General features: G+C 39.2%; 1 protein-coding gene across 2 annotated transcripts in view; it reads left to right on the forward strand.

Annotated features, from left to right (window-relative positions):
* Nucleotides 1-25,811, forward strand: part of negr1 (neuronal growth regulator 1) — a 148,914-nt gene that overhangs the window by 117,472 nt on the left and 5,631 nt on the right. The window contains exon 7 of one of the 2 annotated variants that reach the window (XM_086161591.1): nt 204-245. The exons of the other annotated variant lie outside the window; for it this stretch is intronic. Within the exon in view, the coding sequence (XP_086017717.1) occupies nt 204-245 (42 nt within the window). The remainder of the gene's footprint in view (nt 1-203; nt 246-25,811) is intronic. 2 annotated transcript variants of the gene reach the window in all.

Here is a 25,811-nt window from a genome sequence, read left to right on the forward strand (position 1 = left end):
GAAAAGAAAATATGTTGTTTATGAGCATGTGGAGGCTGCATCTTGCCACAGAGACGTCCATCCTTGATGCATGGAGAGGACTTGTCTCCATTCCCTGTCCCTTTGTCCTTGCATGCATTTTTCTTTTTTATTTTACGTCTCCATTCTGTTAATAATACATGAATGTCCTCTTTCCCTTCCCCTCCCCCTCTCCTCCCCTGTAGCAATTTTTGAACCCACCACCACTAGTGCAGTCTCAAGCCCAGGTCAGTATATGTCACCATGCTGTACACTGAATCAGAATTGAGGTTCCTTGCCTCGTACCAACCTGAACCGAAATCCCTTTTTTTTTTTTTTTTTCATCTTGATTTTTTTTCAATTGGCTGGCTGGAATGCCTGCTGGGTGTACAGCGTCATTGTATGTCTTCCATTTTATTTTATTTTTTTAGATTTTATTATTTGCTTTTTTTGGCTTAATTTTGGGTTGGCTTATACAGCCTGGCTACATATACTTCCCGCAGCCTGTCATCGCAGCACCGTCCCTTCCATCACATCCCCACCTCCACCTCTCCCCAACCCCCCCCCCCCCCCCCCCCCCCCTCTCTCTCTCTCTGACCCCAAGTGGAGCAAATAATAGCATCATCAAAGTGGCTGTTACATATGCCTCTGGGTCTGATGTTTTTCATAACGCTGATGGCTTCCTCTTTCTCTCCTTGGCTTCCCCGACACCAGCACCACCATGTGCAGTGTACATCAAAAGCAGGACGATGTTGATGGCAAAGGCCCTCGGTCTATTGTTTAGAAGATAGGATCTCACTGCCTTTATACCTTCCATATCTTTATCTTTCTCTCTTTCTGCAGCTTAAACTTCCAACACCCATCTGTCCTTCTCTACTTTTTTTTTTCTTTCTTAAACAATGAGCAGATGCTCTGCCATGCACTTTAACCTGATCTGCTAGTTGTGTTGTTTGTTGTACGCTGTCATCTTTGTATTCACAGCTCTCAGACTCACACTCCTATTACAATTCCAACCCAGGGTAATCCCTTTCGCCTCATCGTCATTTCTCTCTCAAATGGTTATTAGCAAGTTAAAGGGTGTAATTTTCATGCTGGTTACATTATTATATATACTATATATCATTAGACTTCATTTTGTTCACGTGCACCGAGGTAGGCTAATCTCAGAAGCACTACCCTGCGTGCACATTACAGAATAAACTGAACGCATGCTGCAATATTCAGAAATACACATTTGCATCTGTATTTACACACATATTCACATGCATAGATTTATATGGCCTGATAGCTCCGCCGAGTATGATTGTGACTTTTATCCAGCTCTGTGAACAAACACTACTGTTTCCTCTCGTGCTTTAATAGTGACACAGCTCTTGGATTAGCATGAGCTCACCAGCTTTTGCTACCTGACTATCTGAACCAAATGTAATTATCCATGGACATTCTATCAGATAGAAAGTTAAAATAAGCTCTGCGGCAACAAATAGTCATACTGCCCTGAACTCTTATTTGATATACCGCTTGCAGAACAAAATGACAATTTCATGGTCCAAAGGAACACCAGTGGTTTCAGTCGTGGAGATAAACTCAATCAGCGACCGACCTCTCTTTTTTTGTTCCAAGATTGCAAGTGGCACCCTCTGCAAATGTCTTAGAATTATTTTAGATCCCACTAAGCAGCTTCTTCTCCCCACATTGTTTCTTCAAGTTGACTACATTTTAACAGACGTTTTTTTGGTTTCTTCTGTGCAAGTGTTAGAGTATGTATTATAGCGAATAGAACTCTGAACAGAAAGGTAAGCAAAAGTGGGAAAACCTGGTTTATCCCCTACAGCTAAGTATATGTTTCTGCCCATTGGTCAAATCATAAAGAGAAAACCATTGGCATCGGTAGTAGCAGCCATTCTCCCCTTTTCCCTAAATATAATTTGCCTGAGCTACTTTGCCATGAATCTGAATGTGTATATTTAGATGTATCAGATTCTATTTATTTGCTTAATATTGGATTGTTTTAACCTTTAAAAGCTACAACATTCTGAAAGACCGAGCAATGAAATGAGATTGCTGCTCCAATAATACATGCTGGTCTAAATGGCTCATGGATTGCTTAATACTGGGCCAATGCAATTGCTTTTTCTTTTTCGATTTCTCGTTTTTAAAGTATTTATTCGGTTCCCAACAAATAAATAGATAGCACAGCAAAATAAAATACATTTTGAAAAGACAACAAAACACAAAAAGGCAGTCAGAACTAAAAAGGACACTCGATAAAGTTGTATTGTTCATGATTATGTCAATTGCGATGCGTTTCAACATGTTTGATTTCACAGGTTGTTAATATATAACAAGAAATAGTCTTACACTAGATGGAACTTCCCTTTCACATTGTTCTTCCTGGCAATCATATATTCATTAGATGCGAGTTCTGTCATCGGTTGAGTCCAATCTGCAAGCCCTGGTGTACCTGCGCTCGTCCAATTTCGCAGTGTCATCCTTGCTGCAGTGATGAGCCCTGCAGTTATTAGCGCATCCTGTCTTTTACTAATTCCTTGTGGCAACAATGTGCTATCTACCGGAAGATGAAACTGGTAATTCTGGTAACTTTTGTTCCAGCCACTCTCACAATTTCTAATGCTTCCTTTCTGGAAGGTAGTACTACAGGACATTCCCAAAAGGCATGTAAAAACGTACCATTTTCTCCCTTACACTTCCAACACCTTTTGTCTTCTGCTGGGCCTATTCTAAAAAGCTTCATAGAGGTATAGTAGTATCTATGTGTAATTTTGTCATGGGTACATTTGCTTATAATATCCCTAGTGGTCCACCAAACCTTTGAAACTATTATCTCCTTACTTATTTCACTTTCCAAATCTCTTTGCCATATGAATCTAAGATTTCTCAGTATTTACCTTTTGTAATTCCATCATATTGTTTGAGCCACTTTGCATTGTACTTGTTCCGTATCATATTAGACTCTTCTATATTCCTGTTGAGTGGGAACACACTTCACACTCTGCTTCTTGATTGTAGATACAGGGTATTTACAAAATTCACCCCTTCCCTGAAATTGATCAACTAACTCCTGACACAACTTAAAAACTGATGCAACTTATATAGATCGTCAATCATAAATATGTTATTCCTCTGGCAAACATCCCAACAAAATGATTGTTCACCAATCACAATACAGAATACAGAAGAATACCCTCGCTTGTATCGTGATGTCCCGCACCTATGCACCTCAGACCAGGCCCATTGAGAGTGCTTCAAAATGGGATTTTTCCCCTCTCTACTGCCTTAACCTGAGCCAGAGCCCATATGGGTTTGGAGGGAGCCTTAATGGCCATTTCTAGCCTTATCCAATTCAGTTGAGAATCACAGTTAGCCCAATCCCTCGCCAATTTAGCCAATTCGCAATTGAAATTATACATTTCTACATTTGGAAGGGCCAAGTCCCCATTTTCCCTAGTAGTACAAAGCTTTTATTAGAATTTGGATATTCCACCGGTAATCTCATAGCATTTGATTATATTGTTTATGTATAACACTTGGAATAACTACTGGTAGCATCACTCCAAGTTCTACTGATCCACTTTAGATGGTTTCCATTTAACAGTGACTACCTTCCAAAACTATACACAAAACAAGCATTTTATCCAACATTTTGACAACAACGGCTTGAACTTCAAATGAACCAAAGTAGAGTCGATCAGTGACATCCAAAGGAGTGTGACGCCTCCTAATGGAACCAAGGCAGTTATCATCCAAGGACCACGCACCCTGTGCTCCTTATCGTCACCTGCACAGGTCAACCAGCCGCAACGCTAAAGGTTTTTGAAGAAAGCTGATATCAAACTCGATGTGTACGACGTTCTTCCAAAGATCTTCTTTTCAGCTGCCCAGGGCGGGCAGAGCACATTCTTGGCAGTACTGCATGGCGGGGGTGGCATCAGAGCGTAAGGAGCCAGCAGATTCAGTACGAAGGCAAACTCTGTGGTCAGTTTCGAGCTGGGCGATGGGATGACGAATAAGGTGAAGAACTTTGTGGTTAACCCCTCTCACCCACTCAGCGATAAAGTGTGGCACATGGGCAGCGTATTCAGCCACCGACTCATCCCACCCGAAGAGCAAGACGAAGTGCTTCAGGCATTCACCCGTGCCTGCTGCCATCAAGACTCCACAACTGCAACTGTGACTGGAGGCCAGGCCAGCTGTGACACATCCACTCCCACCAATCTTCTCACACAGTCATGCCAAAGTCATTGCTCTCATTTTTACACATTCTAGATCCAAATAAGGATTTTACATCATGTCCATCTTATGGAGAAGTCTTTGTTTTAATAATTAGAATACCTTAACTATGTACCTTTAAGATTGAATTATGTACCATATGCTTCTTTTATTAAATGGTTTGTATAACCTCATAGGTTTTAATCTACTGAAATGTTTTGTTGTTCTTTTTTTCATTCTGACGTGTCTTACTAAACATTTTATATAAACAATAAGCACTGAAAAAAAAACAAATAAAGTTTTCTGCTTGAATTAAACCTTGTTAACGTGTATTCCTCTTTAAACTGCCAAAAATATTTTGATATTTAGCTCACATGCTTTCACATTACTTTATTTTGAAGAACACTGTAAGTTGCAATGTTTCTTTTGGTTTGGGTTAGGTTTTTTTTTAGTAAAGTCCAACTAAACATTTTAACAGAAACTGTTGTCTATGGCATTTTATGGACAATTAATCAAATTGTTAGTTTATAAGAAGCTGAACCCCTGACTCTTGTCTTGCTGGGAGCATAATTTATATTCATTTATATGGTTTGCTCTTCTACTTTCGTATAGATTGAACAAATTGCACTCCGTTGTCTTATGATTCTAAAATTATTAATTTTTTTAAACATTTTTTTTTCCTCAGACCTGGATACCTAGAGCTTTTTCATTTTGATCTTCATCATCGCCACCCTTTGTCTTACTTGATATATTTTTCTAGCACAATGACTCCCAATCCCCTAAGTACCATTAATCGAACTCAAAAATTAACAAACTCAAAACAACATGACTGTTGCTAATCGAGTCTGGGAACGTTTGTGCCCCATGGCTTTAGGAAGGACCTGGATGCCCCCATTTAAACCTAGCCACACCAAAACCCATTGGCTGCTTTCTGATCTTTATTATGCTGAATAAGACATTGTTTTGTAGCCAGTAAAATCGACCCCTGCAGATTTAAGGCCCTTTTACATTGGTCTCATGTCAGACCCAGACACAAAATCCACTTATGCAGAAATCCTGTTCATTTGTCCTGATTTTGCATTGTGTATGGTTATATTTTTTTTACATCAATACATAATTCAATCAGAAGTAATTGTGGAGGAGGTATTCCCAATGTTGCCATGTATCATGGAAGTCTGGAATGGGAAGCCTTTATTTAATCCACCCCCAGACCAGCACCAGACCATAGAAAATAGAGAGTAGTGGTGAATGAGTTAATGAAGGTTTATGCATCTTAGTAATATCATGGAGTAGGCTGTAAAAGAGATTTTTGATTAGATGGAACAATATCTAAGAATTCTTCGCATTTCTCTGAATTAATTTAAAATGAGTAAAGGCTCAAGCTACTTAACTTAATCACTTAATGTATCTGATCTATTTCAAGAACAAATGCAGTCATATTGTGTCTTCACAGTGCCAGACTTATCATACCTATCTTATCTTGATTCTGCAACACAGGAATAGCACCTACTATATACAGGCTTTACTTGACTTTTCACATGACTCTGATGAATTTGTTTTTATACTTTTCCTTTACAATTGAATGTATAGGTTGTTCAGTGTTATCTTTTCATTCTTCAAATATGGCACCGGATAGTTTCCATAAAAAAATTCTGATAATAAACAAATACATAAAAAAAGAATAAATACACAGCACACAGTCCAAGCATGCTGTCTTCAGTCAAGCAAAATAAGCATTAGAAAAATGTTGACACCATATAAACTATTAAAAATTCCAAATAAGTATAAAGGGACCTATAGAAAAAGCATTGATATATTCATTAAAAATGTTTAATTTTCAGATTATTTTCTATCTTCCATATTTTCGTGTGTGTGTGATTAAAATGCGTTGCTATCGCCACCATTTGTAACAAGAAAGACTAACTGGATACACCAAATAGAAAATTCAGTGCTAAAGCGCCAGAATTAAAGAAGGCACACAACTTTGTCAGACACGGTGTACATCGGGGGGTACAAGAGTGATTGTTACAAGCTATCTAGTCTTCTCACAGACACTATGATACCTGTGTCTGCACTCTCAGCCTAACATTAGACATTCTGGACAGTTGGTGTGGAGTTCTGCCAGGTTTTTTGATGCTGACTCTGTTCTCGCACTCTCGAGGAGAGAATCTTGTGAAGGCACCTTAAAATAACCTCTCTAGGTTTTGGAGGTGCTATATCCATAAATCTTGATTGTGTCATCCAGTTTTCATTTTAAAAATATCTATTTCTCAAAGTCTGATATTTAAAAAAAAAGAAAAACACGCACCCTTCATTTCTTCAAGAAATCCAATGTATTTAATTAAGGACACTGAACACTGATTTTAAAACATCTATTCATTTCATGAGCTTATTGATTTTTTTATCATTAAAAAAATGCAATGTTCCTCATATTCCTAGAGACATTTTTTGGAAGTCAAAATCAACTCAAACTTAAAGTCAAAATCAAGTGTGATAAGAGTTTGTTTTACATATAAACTAGAGGGTTGCTTTTTTAACCCAATGTATTGAATATGAAAATCAACTAGACATTATTCACCCTTGTCTTGCCAACAAATTGACTTTGAGATTCAGTTTAGTTTGAATTGTCTAACTTTGTGACTTTCACCAATATGGTCACATCAAGCTCAAAAGTGCTACTTGGAGTCATTTTTCAATCAATAAGCCAAAGGGTCTTACTCAATGAGATGGATGGACTGCATTTTTTCATATAACTGGAGAATATTAATATTTCCAACAGAACAAACCATGAGAAGGAAACACCTTTGTTTTTAAAAAAAATTTTTATTTATTTTTTTTATTTGGAATTGAAAAAAGCATAGGTTTAAGGGCACATTGCTCTTGGGCCTTGCAGCTGTGCATACTAAGTTTTTGCAATATATTCTGAAGCATATGCTCTAACATATGCTACATATCCCTTTGGACTAAAGAAAACTAATTATTCTGATAATACAAATACAGGGTCATTCAGAGGTAACTGGTGTGAAAACAGAAAATTTTACGGCATAAAAACCATGGAGGAAAAAATATGAAAATGTGATCTTTTATCTTTGACTTTTAAGGCGAGTATTTTTTTCCTACCACAGCATGTCCTTCATTTCGATCAGGATTAATTCTGACATTGTATAGCAGAACTCGGACACTAAGAGATTGCTATTGGATTCTTCCCAAGTCTGTGAATAAGTAGAAAGATTTGCTTGTCCTTTGTTTCACCTCAGACACAATCAGAAGCAAAATCCGCTGTCATCCAGCCCACAACAAATTTAACAACTCCCAACTTTTAACCGTAACACATTTCATTTCAAACCACACTCTCACACATGTGAGTTTTTGACATTTGCAGCTTAACAGATAAGCAATCTGACATACTAGAACGTATCGAATAGAACCGGGATTGCAAAGGGACCTTTCTCAGTCCCCGGTCTCTAATTTCACACACTGCAAAGATTATATTGCCTCCCTCCTTCTGCAATGTAAAAAAAAAAAAAAAAACTATAAATCTAAACAGCAACGATCCCAAAGTTGCACTTGGCAGAAAAACATACAAGACGTGTGTGATTTTGCTGTCACTTATGTTTTAATCTTCAGGCAAATCACAAAGGACTCCCGTGCTTTGCAAACTAGTAGATACAAAAGTCACACCGTTCTCTGTTTCATTTGTAACCTCAGCCATAAGCTCGAATTGTGTCTTGTCAAGTGGTAAATACATATGCGGTTGACTGTGGCCTCTGTTTTGTGAGTCACCCCCATGTAAATAATGGATGTAGAAATAAATGACACTCATGAAATATTCAGTGGGATGGACCACATTCCACTGATAAAGTTAGATTGTCCATGTTGAATAATATTTCGTATCCCAGAGGTCTAGAATTACAGAACCGACAGTGTTAAACTGCTCACCTCCACCGTAAACAGCCTGCTTCACGTTACCCAGTGTGCTCAGTGTGCTCAGTGTCAGACCCAGTGAGCTGCCCACAGATAATCCTTTCTGGCTGTGCATTTTCTGCCAGCCTTATCAGTTATATGGTAGCAAGATCAAGAGCAGTGCTAACCCCTCTGCACCCTCCCTCTGCCACAACACCGCCTCGCCACCCCAATTCCTGTCCCGCACTGTTTGTTTAGAGGCGATATAGTGACCTTCATTCTTACCAGCTGCTAAATCCCACCAATAATCTCTGGAAGGGACTGATAAGAAAAAGGCTTGTCATCTATAATACTTGACCCCTGGATCCTTGGACAATGTAAATACAGGTCTGTTGTCATGTACATTTTGCGGATTGAAACTCTGACACTCCTTGGTTGGAAACATGTTGTTGTCGTATAGGGTTTCAAAGACCCAGTTTCTAAACTTGGGAAAAAGATATTTTCATCAAAAGCCATTTCCTCTTTCAATTACGGTCTTCATAGTTTCCCTGAGCTTCGCAGTATGATCGTTTGAAATATCAAAGTATGCCTGAGTTCTTTTCATTGATCAACACTTTCTATGTTTTCTGACCAGCCTTGCATTCCCATAAAATAAAAACAGAAGTTTTCTAGAAATGAAATCCTCTACTTTGATATCGTTGTGTTACAGATTGCCTTGGTCTTCCCTCTATTTTCTTTAACTGGGTATTAATTAAGCGATTATTCCTTTTCTATACTTATTACATTATTTTTTATGTTACTGGTCCATCAGGATAGATTGTATCACATTGTTGCTACGCTGATTTTTTTATGACACCTCCCAAAATATCTTGAGTGGTGATAGAGAGGTAGGTATCAGGGAGATAGTAACAATGTAATTTCATCTGTCATTTACTGTGCAAGAAAGGGTGGCATAAAACAAAATTTTATTACCTATATTTTTCCCTTATTCACATAGTATCACCTTAGCAGACTGTCTCCAGTATGTATTACATAATACATATTGTATGTTTTATATCACATTGTTTTGTTTTTTACCCACCTAAATCCTCACATCATTCCTCTTCCTCGTCTTATTTTTTTATAGTGTAGTAGTAGCGGTTGTGGTGTCAAATGTGTTGTTTTTATAGCTGCTGTGTCTGCCTCAACTGCTGTTTTTTCTGCTATTTGATTAAATATTCATCATCTATACCAGTTATCCTACAGTCAGGGTCGCGGGGATGCTTGAACCTGTCCTCGCTGTCATTGAGCCAGATATGAGGTTCGCCCCGGACCAATCGATCACATATAGAGACAGGCAACTGTTCACTCTCTCATTCACACGTCTTGGTCAGTGAGGGTCTCCGGTTGATCCGCTGCATGTTTTTAGTCGGTTGACGGAAACCTTAAAAGCCCGGACGAAACCCATGTAGATACTCATGGAGATCGAACAGACTGAAAGGCCCCCCTGTTGGAAGCAAACCCGGAAACACTTTGCTGTGAGGTGGAATCACTAACCACTGCGCCACCATGCCGCCCATTAAATAGTCAAATTGGTCTAACATGCCTCTAATGTTAATACATAAAAATAGATTATTCATTTTTCATGAGTTCTTTACTGCCCTTGTTAAGAATCATTTTTATGGCTTCTCCCGACGTCCTTTTTTGCCGTCCAAATGAACAAGCACCCCTTTCCTCTATCAGAACATAACTCCACTTAACAAACAGCTCTCTGACTGTCTGGCTGTTTCTGGTTCTCCATTTTCCTTTGCTTCTACTTTGTAGCTCCTCAGGTGTCCTGGCCATTAACTGCAAATATGGTTTCACTGTCAGTCTTACTCACTTATACTCTTATGTTTTGTTTTTTTTGTTTGTTTTGTTTTGTTGATTTTTCTCATTCTTTCATTAAATCTTAAGGGTAAGAATGCAGATGTTAAAACACAGTATAACATAAGGCATGATATAAACAAACAGTGTACATACAGTTATTGCTACGCTTTAAGAAAATCAATAAAAATATGTTCTACCAACTCAAGCATACAATCTACTTGGAAGACCTAAAGGAACATGACAGTTTGGGCCAAAGATGGAGGACGGGAAGAGTCGGAAGGACTGATAATTCATTCTTTCATAGGTATGACAAAAGCTAAGTAAATTATGTTTTATCCATAATTTGTTGCTTCCAAGTAGCCAAACTCAGTGTCAGATTCATCATTGTTCCATTTAAAAGGAAATTCTTTTTCGTGACCAAACAATAATAATATTATCATGACTTCAGAAAAATAGACCTCTTTCGTATCTCCGGCAACACAGAGACTGGTACGTCTCTGTTTCCTGATTGCTAAATGTTTACGTCCCACTAGTCAGCACTTCCTGAAGCCCACTCAATTCTACCTTTGAATTAATAATTCCTTTCTGTTCTGGGTGCTGCATGTGTTAGCTGTCATCGACAGTAATATGATCAGCTGCAGATTTACTTTATTCAGTTTAAAATTTTCAGTATACAAGACAAGAGCATTATTTGAGCCATACTGTTTTTTACACTCGCCCCTCAGTTTTATTGGGTAAACTATTTATGTTCGATATTAATGCTGAGAGACGCCAGTTTTTAAATCTTGCCAAATGATGTACCTTCATTGTTTGTCCCCTATTCATCTATAAGCTTTTGGATCAAACGTTACTTCACTATTTGTCACTGACTCTTTTTCTTTCTTTTTTTCACTCTCAGCTGTAATTGGGAGATTCAAAGCTCCCCATGCAATGTCATTATTTCAGGGTCTGACATCCTACCTTCTTTTTGATGTTATCTTTGCAATTGTTTTTCAAAATCATCACTCGTATCGGTACACAAGTGCGTTGGAAGTTTGGTACAGGAGAAGGAAATGGCCTTGGAGAGTACCCACTGGTAAAATAAATAAAAAAATGGGTGGGGGGAAGAAAAAAAAGAAAACAAAGAAGTAGTTTTTCATGAATTAAAATCTTTTCCCAACTTAAATTGGCACTATCACCACAGCAGTCAGGGTGATTAATAACACAATTCACTTGGACAGATGAGTTGGGCGCTCGCAACGACCAACGGGATTCAGATACTGCGTAAGAGCCGGCGCCGTAAATGGACAGTCATTTCCTTTTATGGCAACAGCATAGGGCTCTGTAGAGATTCAGTCTTTGTGTATAATTGAGACACCAGGGTATACTCTCTTTTCTGGACAGACTCTAATGGTCAGTGCATTAAAGAGGATGATTGAAGAAAACCATACACTTACCGTACAGGCTGACGTAAATCAGAGAGATGACTATTTTGGCCAATTTGTTGATGGCAGAGGGTTCACACTGTAGTATTTTCTATCTTACCTATATCTCATCTCTGACAAGAGTGCTCTTGAAAAGAGTTAAATGGGTGTAATTTGGGGGTGAAAGAGAGGACACTTTCAGTACTAATGGAAAGACAGCTTTGGACATGCGTGGTGTGTTTAAAAGGGTAAATTGCTGTCCTTGGGTGTTGAGGGTGTGTAAAACCAAAAGTGGTATATGGGCTATTGATAATTTTAATTATAATTATTGATAATTGTCTTTCTAATCTACCAAGATGGAAAGAGACGCGACAAAATCTAATAATTTTAGTGTTGCATCTTACTTGTAAATATGCCCAGCTTCAGCAGCAGTTTAATAAGAAACGTTATTATTCATTTATTATGTTAGTTGCTCTATTGTAGTTGAAATTTCCAGATTCACAGAATATAAGGGTCACCAACGACAGTATGTCACCGCACTCATCCTCGAAACCTGTGCTCTCTCCTACAGAGAAATGTGATCAGTTAGTGGCTCCTTTCAATCACCTATTATCTAAAATATTATTCATGACCTGGGTCCTCCATGAGATGAAAAAATAAATGCTGAATGATATTAATGTGATCATATTCCTTCGTGAACCACTAAGGGATTTTTATCTTTTACAGCCCACATTATCCTGCCCCCATTATCCGCCAGGAACACAAAAGATACTGTGCTGAAAATATATTTTGTAAATTCATAAAGTAACCCACTGTCCTTGATAAAAGTGCCAACTCAAAGGTTTTCTAAGGAGGTATGAACATGCTCTTTAAGGTTTCTTGTCTATTTTTAGTGTGGATTTCAATTTAGTCTCTTAATTAATTTGGGTAACAATATTACCGGCCTTAAGACAAATTTATTATAATAAGCAATTATTAAAGACACCCCTATACCAGCTGGATCAGCATCTAAAACAACTGAGTCGGGACAATAGGTTACACAGGAAAGTAATTATTGCTCATGTAAGTTAGTGGACGACCCTGAAAATGCCTTGATTTCTAGATAAAAAGCAGCATTTCTGTCTCCGCTGAGATACAGTTTATTACAGCATGATCTCTCTATGACCAAACTGCTGAATACAAGAAGTACAGGCAAAAAGGATATACATACATACACACCCATACATTTTATATACATGTATATCTATATACATATATATGTGTGTGTATGTGGGAATTTATATATATATATATATATCTCAAGGATTGGGTATTTTATATGCCATATATATATACATTTTTTATTTTATTTTTTAATTATATTATATTTATTATAATAAATGTATCCCACAAACACTGATGTCAATGAAGATATGTTTTATTGTGACAAAACATACTTTCTTGGGTTTTTTTTTTTGCAAGGTTGTCTCGAAAGGCTAAGCCATGGCATCTTGGTGTGGGTTTTATGACAGATGCGAGCAAACAGATTAGTGGTCTTTCATGCGATTCGGGGCAGTGGGTGATTGCAAACCATGCTGATGAAACCACAGGAATCTGACCCAGTGACATGCAACCTCCATGTGTATTTGAATCTTAAAGGAAGAGGATGCTTATATGTCACTCCATAAGTGTTGGGAATTATACAGTAATTTAAACGCTCTGAAGTAACACTGACTGACTCAAGCAGTGGTAGAGGCCTGAAGAGTAAAGATACTGCACCCAGTGCCTCTTAAAGCAACCCCTTTTAGACTCCGGCCTCCTAAATTTGCATAGAAATTATTATTCCAGGATTTATTTTACTTGTATAAATCAAACACATGGACATAATGATATGGAGATGTATTTAAGCTCCTGTTTTATTGTTTAATTTCAGTGCTGAATGTTTTCATTTCCTTTCTTAATTCTGCAACCAAATAAGGCAACGTTTCATTTTTTTTTTTTCAGTCTTCAAACCATAAGCTAAATTAACCATGGTTTAGTAAAATGGTAAATGCATTATCAAGATTCAGGGGAAACAAGGACACATGCAAAATAGTATATATTGGAGCTACGCAAGCCTTCTGCAGCCCTTCAATTTGAAATGCTTTTGTTTTTAATCATGTCCTTTGTTCAGCTCTGAATCAAACTCAGAATCAACACAAAAAAAGTAGCAGCCGGACAATCTGGATAATTGCAAGTGATTAACCGTGTGTCAAAAGAGATCCTAGCTAACCCATTCACCCTTTGTATTAATCAACTCATGTCGGTTCGCTTTCAAGACTGTGACTCTAACTGCAATTAGAATCTCTATTAGAGACCTGGTGACGAAAAAAAGTAGTATTAGAGGACACATTATTTAGACATGGGCAGATATCTAGTCCCTCAGGTCCTCACAGCACATAATTATTCATTGACTATTCTTCACTGACTATCCAGAAAATAGGTGGGATTTTTTTTTTTTATATATTTTTTCACTTAAACTGTAAAATGTATTCTTTTGTTTTTTTTGTACTCATATGATACGCAGTATATTACCCTTTCTTCTTCTTTAATGTTTTTCATAGGACAACTGTTCATTCAGCTTTTAACTCATCATCTGATCTAAAACCGGTACTTCCACTATGACGTGAAAATGCCAGTCAGCCATTAGAGATGTGATGTGTCTTAGCTGCTGGTGAATCCTTAGACGAAACAGAAATCAAGCACTTTGCAAGATGCCGCAAGAAACACAAAGACACCAATTTTGCCACCACTTTTATTTTTAATCCTGGCAGAATGTGATGACAGCAATACATCCCAGTACCCTCCTTAATAACAGTTATTCACATTTTAAAATGTTCTATTATTGACTAAAAGCAGATATTTTGAACCATTTTTTTGCTGATGTCTTCTGAAGCTGTGAGGTGTTGTCAAATTGTTCCTACACACAATGGCGCAGGGCCACAGACTTCTTAATTATAACCAAAATGTCTTCTGAGTTTATGTTCAACACTTTTGTCATGTTTTATATGTTTCTTTTGCCCAGCTCCCCTCTAACAAGCAACTCTGCTCTTAGCGAGGCAGTGCTGCAGCACCATGCTGATAAAGCAGAGATGAGGAGGCTAGAACAGTAAAAGCTGATCTTCAAAACATCAGTATCCCCTGGCCTTCACTCACTCTCTCTCTCTCTCTCTCTCTCACACACACACACACACACACACTGACACACAAACACTTTGTGCATTTTTAACATAAACAGCTTTGTTCCCTGTCATGAGCCTGAGGAAAAAAAAATCCCGCAATCAACCCCTAAACAGATGACATGATTTGGTTGCACCCGCATTAAAAGTTGAGCAAATGCATTGCTTCTGTTTCCTTCTTCAAGATTTCTCTATTGACAAACCTTCAAGACCTTGGAGGTTTTTAAACGCGGTTAGAAAAGGTCATGACATTCAGAAATGGCATTCTCTGTAGGCTAATGGGTTGGATGTATAGCTGTTAAATAAGGTTAGTTTGATCGGCCCCGGTTTTAAACTGAAGCGATGAAGAATGGCAAACCGTACACGACTGCCTGCTCTTAAGTTTAAGATCTGAGTGATGTCACTATGTGATAAACTCGCTGTTACACTTGAAAACAGACTAACTGTAAAAGCATTTGTGTGCCTTTTATGCCCTCAGTTAGTGGTGATGCATGTACAGATATATGCATTAACAGCGGATGGATGCTGCTGACACTTAATGATACTCATCTTCATGCAAACTTATAAATAAACACAAACCACCCACCCACACACACACACAAACACACACACACAAACATATCTCGATGCATCCTGCAGAGCCCTGTGCCATATCCCATTCCCTGACTCTTTTCCTCAGTTTCACTCATGCAATTGAAGAATTAAAATGCAAGTGCTTAAGGCTAAAGCCTCGGAGGCCCCAAATAGAAACCATTAGCACTTTATTATTCCCTTGGCCTTAAAGCTGATGAGTTATTCAAGGCTTTTGACAAAGATCCGCCCTCCTTGCATTTACTAATGATGAGGAAAGGTCAGTGAACATGCTGAGGGATGCCTTCAGCAAAATAACCTCAGGACCTAAAACAACAAGGTTGATTGGTCTCAGTAGTGATAAACTCCACCCCCGAACCCCAAGCCGACCACCGATGCCACTCCCCGCTGCATTACTGTAACATGTTAACAAAAATCGATGCATCGAGCTACTCAGAAGCCAAAGTACTGGTACTTTTGGTGCTGTTAATTTACATTGAATCTTAGGTTTTACTCGTGGAAGGAGGCAAGCAGATCAGATATTTTGAGCAATTTATTGATTTGTTATCATTTTTTTAATATGGTTATTTGTCTCACGATCTAATATGGGGAAGCTGCAGTAAAATAAGATAAGACAAGATAAGATAACATAACATAACATAACATAAGATAACATAAGATAGCGTTATGGTGAAGTTGGCTCCCTTTTCGACATTCGCACAAATTTGTATCCCATTCTCTAAACAGGGATCTGTATCAAATGTGCACCCACAGTAATATCTAGAAAACTTAGCAATCACAAATAGATATTGTTTTCAGTTCCGCCAACCATGTTGGATTTTGATCCTATATCAGTAAATAGTTCATTGACATTCAGTTGTAAGATTTGGGTTTTGAGATGACTAGCCTTCCAGACCTTTATGTTGTTGTCAAACTGTGTGTATTTTTACACACTTCAATTTCAGAGATTGTGTCATTTTGTAAAAACAAATAGACATTGCCTGTACCTTTGCATTTCAAGGATTTAATATATTTTATCCTTTATCATCTGAAGCGGGTCCTGGATTCCAAGAGACACCAGGTTTATCAAAAGTTTGTGTTCAGTGGTCTTTTTTTTTATTTTATTTTTTTAAATTTTGCAATGCATCTCTTCTTGGTGTAGCTTATACCTCTGTTTTAAAGGATCAACAAAGATAACTTTATTTATGTGAAAGGAGAAACCTTAACAAAGGTAAAATTCAGTTGAACTCTACTCACCCTTATGCCAAGAGAAGATAGGATACGTTTTTAATTCTATAAAGCCCTCCTGTTGAACTGGAAAAACTCTGAAGTACATTTGAAGGTGATAAAACAATTTAAAAAAAAGGGAAAGAAATAAAACAAGATGTGTTTTATATGCTTACCTGTCAAAACCAAATCTCCAATCCGAACATGGTATGTACACTTGAAGAGATGTCATTTTTCGCCAGGTTTTTAAGCTGTGGGCGCAGTCGAGGATTTGTGAGTCCAAGTATGAATTGCGCAGCCACACCAAATCTTTCAACAAGAACTGCGATATCTTTGGTAAGAGGCATGCAGCCCGGGCTAAGATATCCCTCAAGCAAAGTTGTCACAGTTAGAATCTTGTAGACAATGCTGCTCGGAGAAGCCGTGGCAGTGTTGGAGATCGAATTCTATGGAGGCAGTCTCTTGGCATAGGGATAGGTACATTATGTCTGAATTTCAGGTCCAGTGAGAGCACCACCTCTTGCCCAAGCTCAGCAAGGATTGGCTCCAACCCCACTGCAACCCTGTGTGCAGGATACAGACAATGAATAGATTAATATTCTCGTAGGCAACGGTGAATGGACAAATTTCCAATGGCAATCTAAAAAGAAATATAAATATAAATATATATATATATATATATATATATATATATATATATATATATATATATATATGTAAAACTTTCCTGTTGTGTGTCAATGACATTAAAGTTTATTCTGGCATTGTTTTTAAAGCACTTTACCCGTTTGCTGCATTTTCACTTTGACAATGAAGGCAGTTGGCAATTCCCTTTTAAAAACTCCTTTTCCTTTCAGCTTTTCCCTTCAGGGAATCCACAGCGAATCAACCTTCTCCATCTAACCCCATTCTCTGAAACCTCCTCGCTCACACCAACTACCTTCATATCCTCTCTCACTACGTCCATAAATCTTCTCTTCCTCTAGACCTCCTGCCTGGCGGCTCCAATTCCAACATCCATCTACCAATATATTCACAATCCCTCTTCTGTACATGACCCAACCATCTCAGTTTGGCTTCTGTGACCTTCTCTCCGAAACATCTAACATGCGCTGTCCCTCTGATGGACTCATTCCGGATCATATCCATCCTCGTCACTCCCAAAGAGAACCTTAACATCTTCATCTCTGCGACCTCTCGCTCTGCCTCTTGTCTTTTCGTTATTGTCACTGTTTCCAGGCCGTACAACATCGCTGCTCCCAGCACTGTCTTGTCCACCTTTCCTTTCATTGTGGCTGTTAGTCTTCTATCGCAAAGAACCCCTGGCACTTTTCACCACCCATTACAACCCGCTTGGACCCATTTCTTTACTCCTTTAATTCCCTTCTAAAAACTAAACTGGTAAATTTCATATTACAGCAACCCATCACACAATGGTTAACAGCTTTCTTCCGTATGCTAGGATATTTGGTGTAATGGTTATTTTTGAGCCCATCTGTGGTCACTGTGGCTTTTTGGATGTCTTCCATTAAATCTGAAAAAAAAAATCATTTTCAAGTAGTGGTGTATATCACTTTACAGAAACATGTGTTCATTAAATTATTGCGGTTTCACTTTGCTCTTCACATATGATACCAAACAAATTACAGCAAATAGAATAACTTTTGTAATTGGGTTCTGTGTCCCATTAGCCAATAAAACTGCATTTGCTAATTGTCAGTGGAACCAGACAGATGGCATGAATTACTCTGCCATAGCTAGCGGGTGTAATAATTTGTACATAGAACGCTGCGAACGACTTTTCCAATCTTGCATTCGTTGTCACAGAGCAGCAAGTCAACTTGAGGATGGATGTAAATGCGAGCCGGTCAGCTGTGCTTTCAAAATGTCTTGTGTTTTACTGGATGTATCGATAGTTTCTGCTCCGGGTACCCATCTGAGTTGAACCAAGGGTTAATCCCTCCAGTCTAATTTGTTGGTAAACACAGACTGAGTCCTCTTAGTGATCTCAGTCAAGTCTCAGTTTGACCTCTTGTGAAAAACACAAAACAAAGGCAGAGTGTTGTGCAAAGACTCTGGAGCTGCTGTGGCCAAAGTACAGCCCACACCAAAATATACAGAAGTGTGAAACCATCATTTGTTGGAAAGTTATTACAACCTTGAAAGTTACACATCAGTAGATTCACAGTGGGAGAGAGAAGGCCAAAGTGGATTTAAAGAGAGGGTGTTGATGTCAACACAAGGTTAGGTCTTTTTAAGTATCTGCTAAGTTTGAGTGTAAAAACTTATCTGCCTTTCTTTTATATACGCTAAGCACCCAGCACAGCCACACACTTTCTACCATTGTACGGAGAAAACAGCTGAGCAATTTTGTGTAATCATCTTAGTGGAACACACTCAGGGCAAATTGGATGTGCTCGTGTGCCATACTTAACTTTCAAATGCACTCATTGTTTTTACTTGCCAGCCAAGCATTTTGTGATGCACCCTTTTCCTGACTTGAAGAGGATCTGTATGGTTTTGAAACACTGAGCCGAAAGAGATATCACTCTGCGAAATAAAATTTTACAGTGATGGGAACTTTTTTTTTTTTTTTTACTAAGATTCACAACGCAACCCATTCACAAACATAACGATTTCACTATATACTATATCACTGCATATCACAACTTGTATTTTGTTACAATGGAACTTCAAAATTAGAAAATTTGGTGAGTACATGCAGGCGCAAGTTTCATTTTCCTCTCTGTTTTTTCAGTACCATGAAGAGCAAAATATATTAGGATGGATTACTCTCACATCTCGTAATGTAAATAAACATCAATAGTAGTTCTAAAAGCACAATTTGCAATTAAGCATTCCCGTATCATTTAAAGTAGTGACATGTACAGTATAACACATTTTTCCTTATCTGCACATTGCAAGGCCTGAGACAGACTGTTTTTTTGTTGTTGTTTTTTTTTTTACTATCTATGAGACATTTGCAGATGTTACTCTTGAAAGACTCCAGCTAAAACCAAGAAAAAAAAAGTATAATTTCATAAAGATCGTATAAACTCTGCAGAGCAGAGGAGAGCTGTTACATGATGATTTTCTGTGGAATTTTAACTTTCATTGAACTTTTACACATGCTGCTACTGCTTTGAGCCACGGTCAGTGGACTGAACACGGTGCTTCAAAGCTTGATACGTGGATAACTCTATCACAGAATTGTAATGCAGTAAAACTTTACCACAAAACTCACAATATCCAACTGACTAAAAACAAGAACTATAACATTATACAGCATAAATTGAACATATAGCAGTAAATGCCAGATATTCACATTTCATCTTAATAATATTTTGGTGTTGAAACTTCCAATCAGTGTTTGGGTTTGGACAGTAATGGTTGGCAGGGCACTTACTAACAACTTTGCAAGCAGACTGTCAAAAAAGACACCGAAGCTGGTCCCCCAAAAGTTGGTCTGCCAGAAATTGGCATATCTATGAAGATATCTGCCACCAAACAGTCAGCAGAGTGGCAGATTGAAAGGAAGCTTTACCTGTTTGTGGATGGCAATAGAAAATCATCCAAAGGATAAGTGACTGTCACAGCAAGGAAGACTAGGATGACTTTCCAAAAGGCAGGTTGCAAATTGATCTCAATCTTTGGGCTGGATACAATGTGGATAATTTTCCAATGCTGGCAAAGAGCTCATATTGCATCTCTGGTTCACCTAAACCTCAAGAGCACATATTTTCTAAAGGTTTGCTTTATCGTGGAAAATATAAGAATTCCCTCTCACCGCAGAAACTGGGCTCATTTGATTTTCTGTCACACATGGTTTGAATGGTAGAGGGAGGCCTGTGTCAAAGCTCCAGGTTGGAAAAAATAGATTTCTACTATTATTATCTAAACCTGCTTTGTTGGTTGTGGGCTGCGACTATAATTTTCTTGATGCCAGTGCTAAAAATTTTAAAAACTATTTGATTTAAGTTAGGACTGCAACACATTGAAATAAATTCATTGCAGTGGTTCAAAGATCATTTCAAATGTTTTACTGAAATGGGATGATTAACCTCTTTGTATTTTTGCAGTTAATAGGGATTGGTATTCTTATAGCTCTACTCTTTAAGTAGATGAAACACATATGGAGATAAGTAAGGGAGCATTTGCAAAAACGTTGTTCTCTGTGTTGTATGAAGAAAAAAAAAAACAATTTTAGTTGCATTGCATGGGTCTTTTATTCCATTTGATGTGAGCTCAGAGAAATTCCTGAAAAAAACAGCATAAATATGTCACTTGTCAAATTTTCTGCCATAAAATGTTTTGCAGCAGACATGTGTGATGAAGTTTTTAGCCTTTTTGGTAAAGCCAGTCCCCGGGACAACAGATGGAGCCTATTAAGAATGAATTAAACTGCATTACAATTAGACTTCCAGTATAAGAGATGGACTATGTTTTCAGGCTGCAATTGCCCACAGCTAGGCATGTCATTGGGGTCATTGGATGTTTATTTTGTTTTGTATTGTTCAATATTGATGGCGCTAGGTCATGGATGTTTGTTTCCTGTGCCCAAACATTAAACTGGCACACTCGGACTGATTCAGGAGGAAAGACATTTCAGACACGACTGAGTTTTGTATTACCATGTTCCACGAGAGGCAGGTGTCCTGAATCAAAGTGTCTCACTTCAGGACACTCTAGCTTTCTTCTGAACCTCCCCTCGGCAGTCAAAGACAAGGTGGGGAGTAGAGACCGGAGTGCATCCACAGCCTAAGGTTCTCTCTTGGAATAATAAAGGAATATTTCAAGTGTGACGCTCACACAGCCTATGGGCATATACTCTCTAAAACCAGACTGAGTAATAATTAACATAAACATATGGCATATGCTTCCATTGGACTATGATTCTCCACAGATCCTCGTGCCTTTTGCTGTTGCCTCGGCTAGATATAATCCACTACGCATACTAATCACTCTGCAATTGATCGGGGCCTATTTGGTCCAGCAATTTCTGTAAACTGCCAAATTGATCCAAGAGAAATCAGTTAACCGCTCAGGGTAGGTAAACATGAACAAATCTATGTATTGCTGTGCATACAGTATGACCACCTCAAAATTCTATCTGGGTGAATAGTAAAGCTCAGTGTGATCAAATTCCAGAAAGATTGAAGCAGCCCCAGGTGAACTGTGATAGCCAAGCGGTCTGCGGTGATAAAGTTATCTTATATCAATCAAGAGGAAAATACACTTAACCCTCAACATTCAGGCCTGCTGTGTTATCAGCACTATAATGGAAACTGATAAAAGGGAGCTGTCTTATCATAATCCCTACATACATAACAGCGGGGAATTGCTATTTTAGGAGTCCACAGCTGAAGGAGATGGGTGAAAAGAAGGGCAGTTAGAGAGAATTGCCTCCTGGTTCGAGATCAGATATTATCCATCTGTATTGATGGTGCAACTCATGAAGACGCAAGTAGCAACACTTTATCATAAGACTTTCCTCATAACTGACCAGATTGTCAGCGTCATTATGGGGGTGCTGCTAAGTCGGAGCTGACTCAGCTAAATCCTTTTGGCCTGGAGCATGACTTGCATGGAAATAAAATTCTGATAAGCATTAAGAAATGAAGGAGATAGAGGGCGAGGAGAATTATTTGTAGGAGTGCGCATGAGAGACACAAATATGAGAGAGAGATTATTAGAGACAGGGTGAGGCTGTGGCTGCGTGAACTTGCTACATGCTGACACCATTTTTTTGTGTCCCTGTGCATTTTATTAAGCCTCTCTCTAACATTAAACAGATTTAGAGAGAGCAGTCAAAGTCATGGAGTAATTACGCTTTTGGAAAAATGCTGCCCACATTCGACTGCCTCTTTTTTGTCGGCGCTGTTTATTCCTAAGTGTCCTGATACGGATTTAACCTTTTTTCTTAGAAAATTGAGAGTTATTCCTATGACGTGCATGTAAACATATAAGTTGCAGCTTTATGGGTTTGCTTCATTTAGAATGCCCTTGAATATACAGCTGCAGAATTTAAAAAAAAAACATACATCTAAGTGAGTCAGGAATTTTTTGGTCCCTCAAATGCATGTCGTCACAACAATTAAAATGTAAGCGGTATGCATGTGCGTTATGTTCATTTAAGGGAGAGGGAGACCGCGATCGATGAGCCGATCCGACGGTAAACCGGACTGTCTGTTCCAAAGGAATTCGCCGATTCAAGCTCACGCCGCGCTAAAAGTTCTCCAGTGTCCAGATACCCCAAAGAGGTGTTGATTAAGTCAAGCTGGAGGCCAAAGTCCGACAGCAATTGAGAGCCCCCGGCGCACTCGGGTGGCTATCAGGTGACTCGTCTCGTGCTTATTCACTCTACAGTCAGAAACTGATACTGAGAGGAGCTATTAGAGCTCAGGACCCAAAAAGCATACTGTTTGTTGTCGATAACCGAGTGGTACAAGGATGTGTAGGGGGCGAGAGAGGCAAGGGGAGAAAGAAGGGGGGAGAGAGGGACAAGGGAATGGCAGGAATGAGAGGTAGAGGAGGGTAAATGATCTCTGAAGGCCAGCTTATTAATGGAGGCTTTTCATTACTTGAACTAATGCAAATGATTGGTGGGTCTAATGAGCTTGAGGTCCGTCTGAATGAGGGCTCTGTGGAACAGCAGTGTGTTATGATCATAGTGGGAGACAAAGGTGATGAGTCTTGAACATCATATCAGGCGGCGATGAACATTCTGCTTGTACAAGAGAAGGAGGATAAGAGAGAGGAATGGATGAATGAGCTGATGGATCGATGAGTCCATTGTGCATCAACTCAATATGGCAAGCTGCTGCAGGCAAGAGGGGACAAGATGAATTGCGGAGGGGACGAGTGTATTTCATTGTTAGTGGATTGAAATGAGGTAAGGGACGGAAAATGTCTCGGTCATATTGCGTACCGCGTAAGCGCCCGGAAGACAATGAAGCGACACGTAGCATTTTGAGGGCGTGGCAGCCTCTCATCTAATGCCGTAAGCATGGCATGATATTCCATTTAAACCCTGTGGGGAGCATCAATATGCACTCCTGAAAAAAAGCACATCTTTTAGTGTTTGCTCTAGTGTATTTAAGACACCCTCGGTGGCTGCTGTGAACCTCGCATGTAGAGGGATTTAGCCCCGTATACAGCGGGGTGTGTACAGGATCAGTTCCAGCTCAGGAGTATCTCATGTGGGCTCTCTCAGGGGAGCTGCTGGGGGAGGACCAGAGGCCACTGATTGATGGTCAAGGACACTGAACCCCTCCCCTAACCCACAGCTCAGAGGAAACTGCCCTCAGGGAGATTGGGATGCTGCCTGGCTGGCTGCCGTCTGTGTAGCACTCGTGACAGCCTGCTCAGAGGATACAACCAACTCCAGGGATGAATCATCCACTCAAAGACAAATGACTAAATTTGAAACAAAATTCAGTGTATTCACAATGGTAATCTCCTACAATTCCTCTTACCTCCTTGAATTTGTACGGGTGTGTATATGAGGCAGACAAAGAGGAAATAAGGACTGATTGAATGGAGGCCTTTTTTTTTTTTTTCTGAGATCTGCATATGCAAAATGTAAATATTGATGCATAAATCAAGTGAAAGGGGAGGCAAAACATGATTTTACTTAATGACCGATGATGTTGTTATGAATTACCTAAGCATTGCATAACACTCGAGATGGTACTCAACGCAGACCCCGCATCAAGTGTTGCTGTTGAATTTTTAGCATGATTCATTATCTGTGTCAACAGTGACTGAGGTTCATGGCCTTAGCATTTGTTGTGCATATGATATGTGGGTGACAAAACTGCTGCTGATGGAGTTTTAGGAGGGATGGGGGGGGGTAGGGAAGACAAACGGGAGAAAGAGGCTGGCTCGTCTCCCAGCAGACTATTAAAAGCTGATGGCTTAAGTCCAAAATCACAGGAAAGAACCCAGGATTGTTATTTTCACATCACTTTGGTGGGTAGTGGGGAGGCTTTTGTTTTTCATTTCTGTTCTGTTGCAAAGCAGTAATTGAAGCCTATCACTTTCATCTCCACTTATCTCCTTTGCACCTCTCCCTTTGGAGCTCCGCTTGTCTTTCCAGTGTTTGCGCACCTTGACATTGTTGGTTTGTCTATGATATATTGTCTGCGATTCTTTCTCCTTCATTGTTGCACAATGCTGATGTACATGGCAATTAAATTCAAACCCCAAAGAGGAAGAACTCACCCCCCCCCCTCCACTGCCGCTGCATTCTCGCTCATGCACACCTTTCAATCACTGTCTTTTTCCACAGCTCTCTTTTCTTTTGATTTCCCCCTTTTCTCCGCCGTATCTGCCTTTTTTTCTTTTTTTTTTTTTCTTTCGCTTGCTCACTCTCTGTCTGTCTCTTTCACCCTCTGTTCCCTTCATGTTAATAAGCAAAGTAATGGTGTTGCAGGCAGTTCCTGGTTCCAGAGTTAATTATAATGGCAAGATGCAACCCACACAGTCAAAACAATGGAGGCCACCATTTTTCAGAGGGACGCAAGGAGATATTAAACGAGTAGAAATCAAACGCCACGAGGAAGCAGGCACCAGGACTATCCCCCATCCTCGCATAACACTTCCTCACTGAAACACTGATGGGGATACTCTTTCAGCATCCACCCAAAGCCAACATTAAATAGCAGCATTATCATCCATCCAGAAATTATTCCACAAGCTGCATCAACCGCTGCACAAGAAGTAGTAATGTTGAAGATATCATTGTGGCGATCATGTTGTACTGGGCCCAAAATTTCACCGACACTGTTCAGATGACAGATGAAACAAGGGATATAGTGACATCTGCTTATTGCCCGTTCGCATCACACACACAAACACACACACACACACACACACACACACACACACACACACACACACGCACGAGGCAAATGATAAAGCATAGCTAGCACAATGCAGAACACTCAAGCTTTGACGACAGTGGGCCGTCTGAGCAGGACAGGAGCTGTTACCATGGAGACCATTTCTCTGCTCACTCTCACAGCCCAGGAAAACTGTGTCATTATCCTGTACTTTTGATAGGAGAAGGCCGAGAGAGGGATTCAAAAGAAAAAAAAAAAAGGTTGAAATGGGGGTCAAAGATAGGAGAGTCAGAAGAAGAAAGAAGAGGGGACTTTGGTTCATGCTGGACATCCTTGAATCCAACACAAACATGATCAAATTTTGCATCCAGTTTTGCTCCTTTTCTCTCTCCCCCGCCCCCCGATGCCTCCGAGCAGCAAAATAGTTTTCACTCTCATAAGAAAACAACTTCAGAACCGATACGTGACGCTTGAAAACATGAAGTAAAAGCAGTACCGGCAAGTTCTAGCACAATATTTTCATCTGTTTTGAGACAACGCCTATGGAAATTGTCAGTAACGAGGTTTCATCTTGGTCGAAAATACCCCGTTGC

Source organism: Fistularia commersonii, chromosome 16 (assembly GCF_037954325.1).
Source record: "Fistularia commersonii isolate RoL2024-O1a breed Wild chromosome 16, RoL_Fcom_v1.0, whole genome shotgun sequence".
In the NCBI taxonomy this organism is placed as follows: domain Eukaryota; kingdom Metazoa; phylum Chordata; class Actinopteri; order Syngnathiformes; family Fistulariidae; genus Fistularia; species Fistularia commersonii.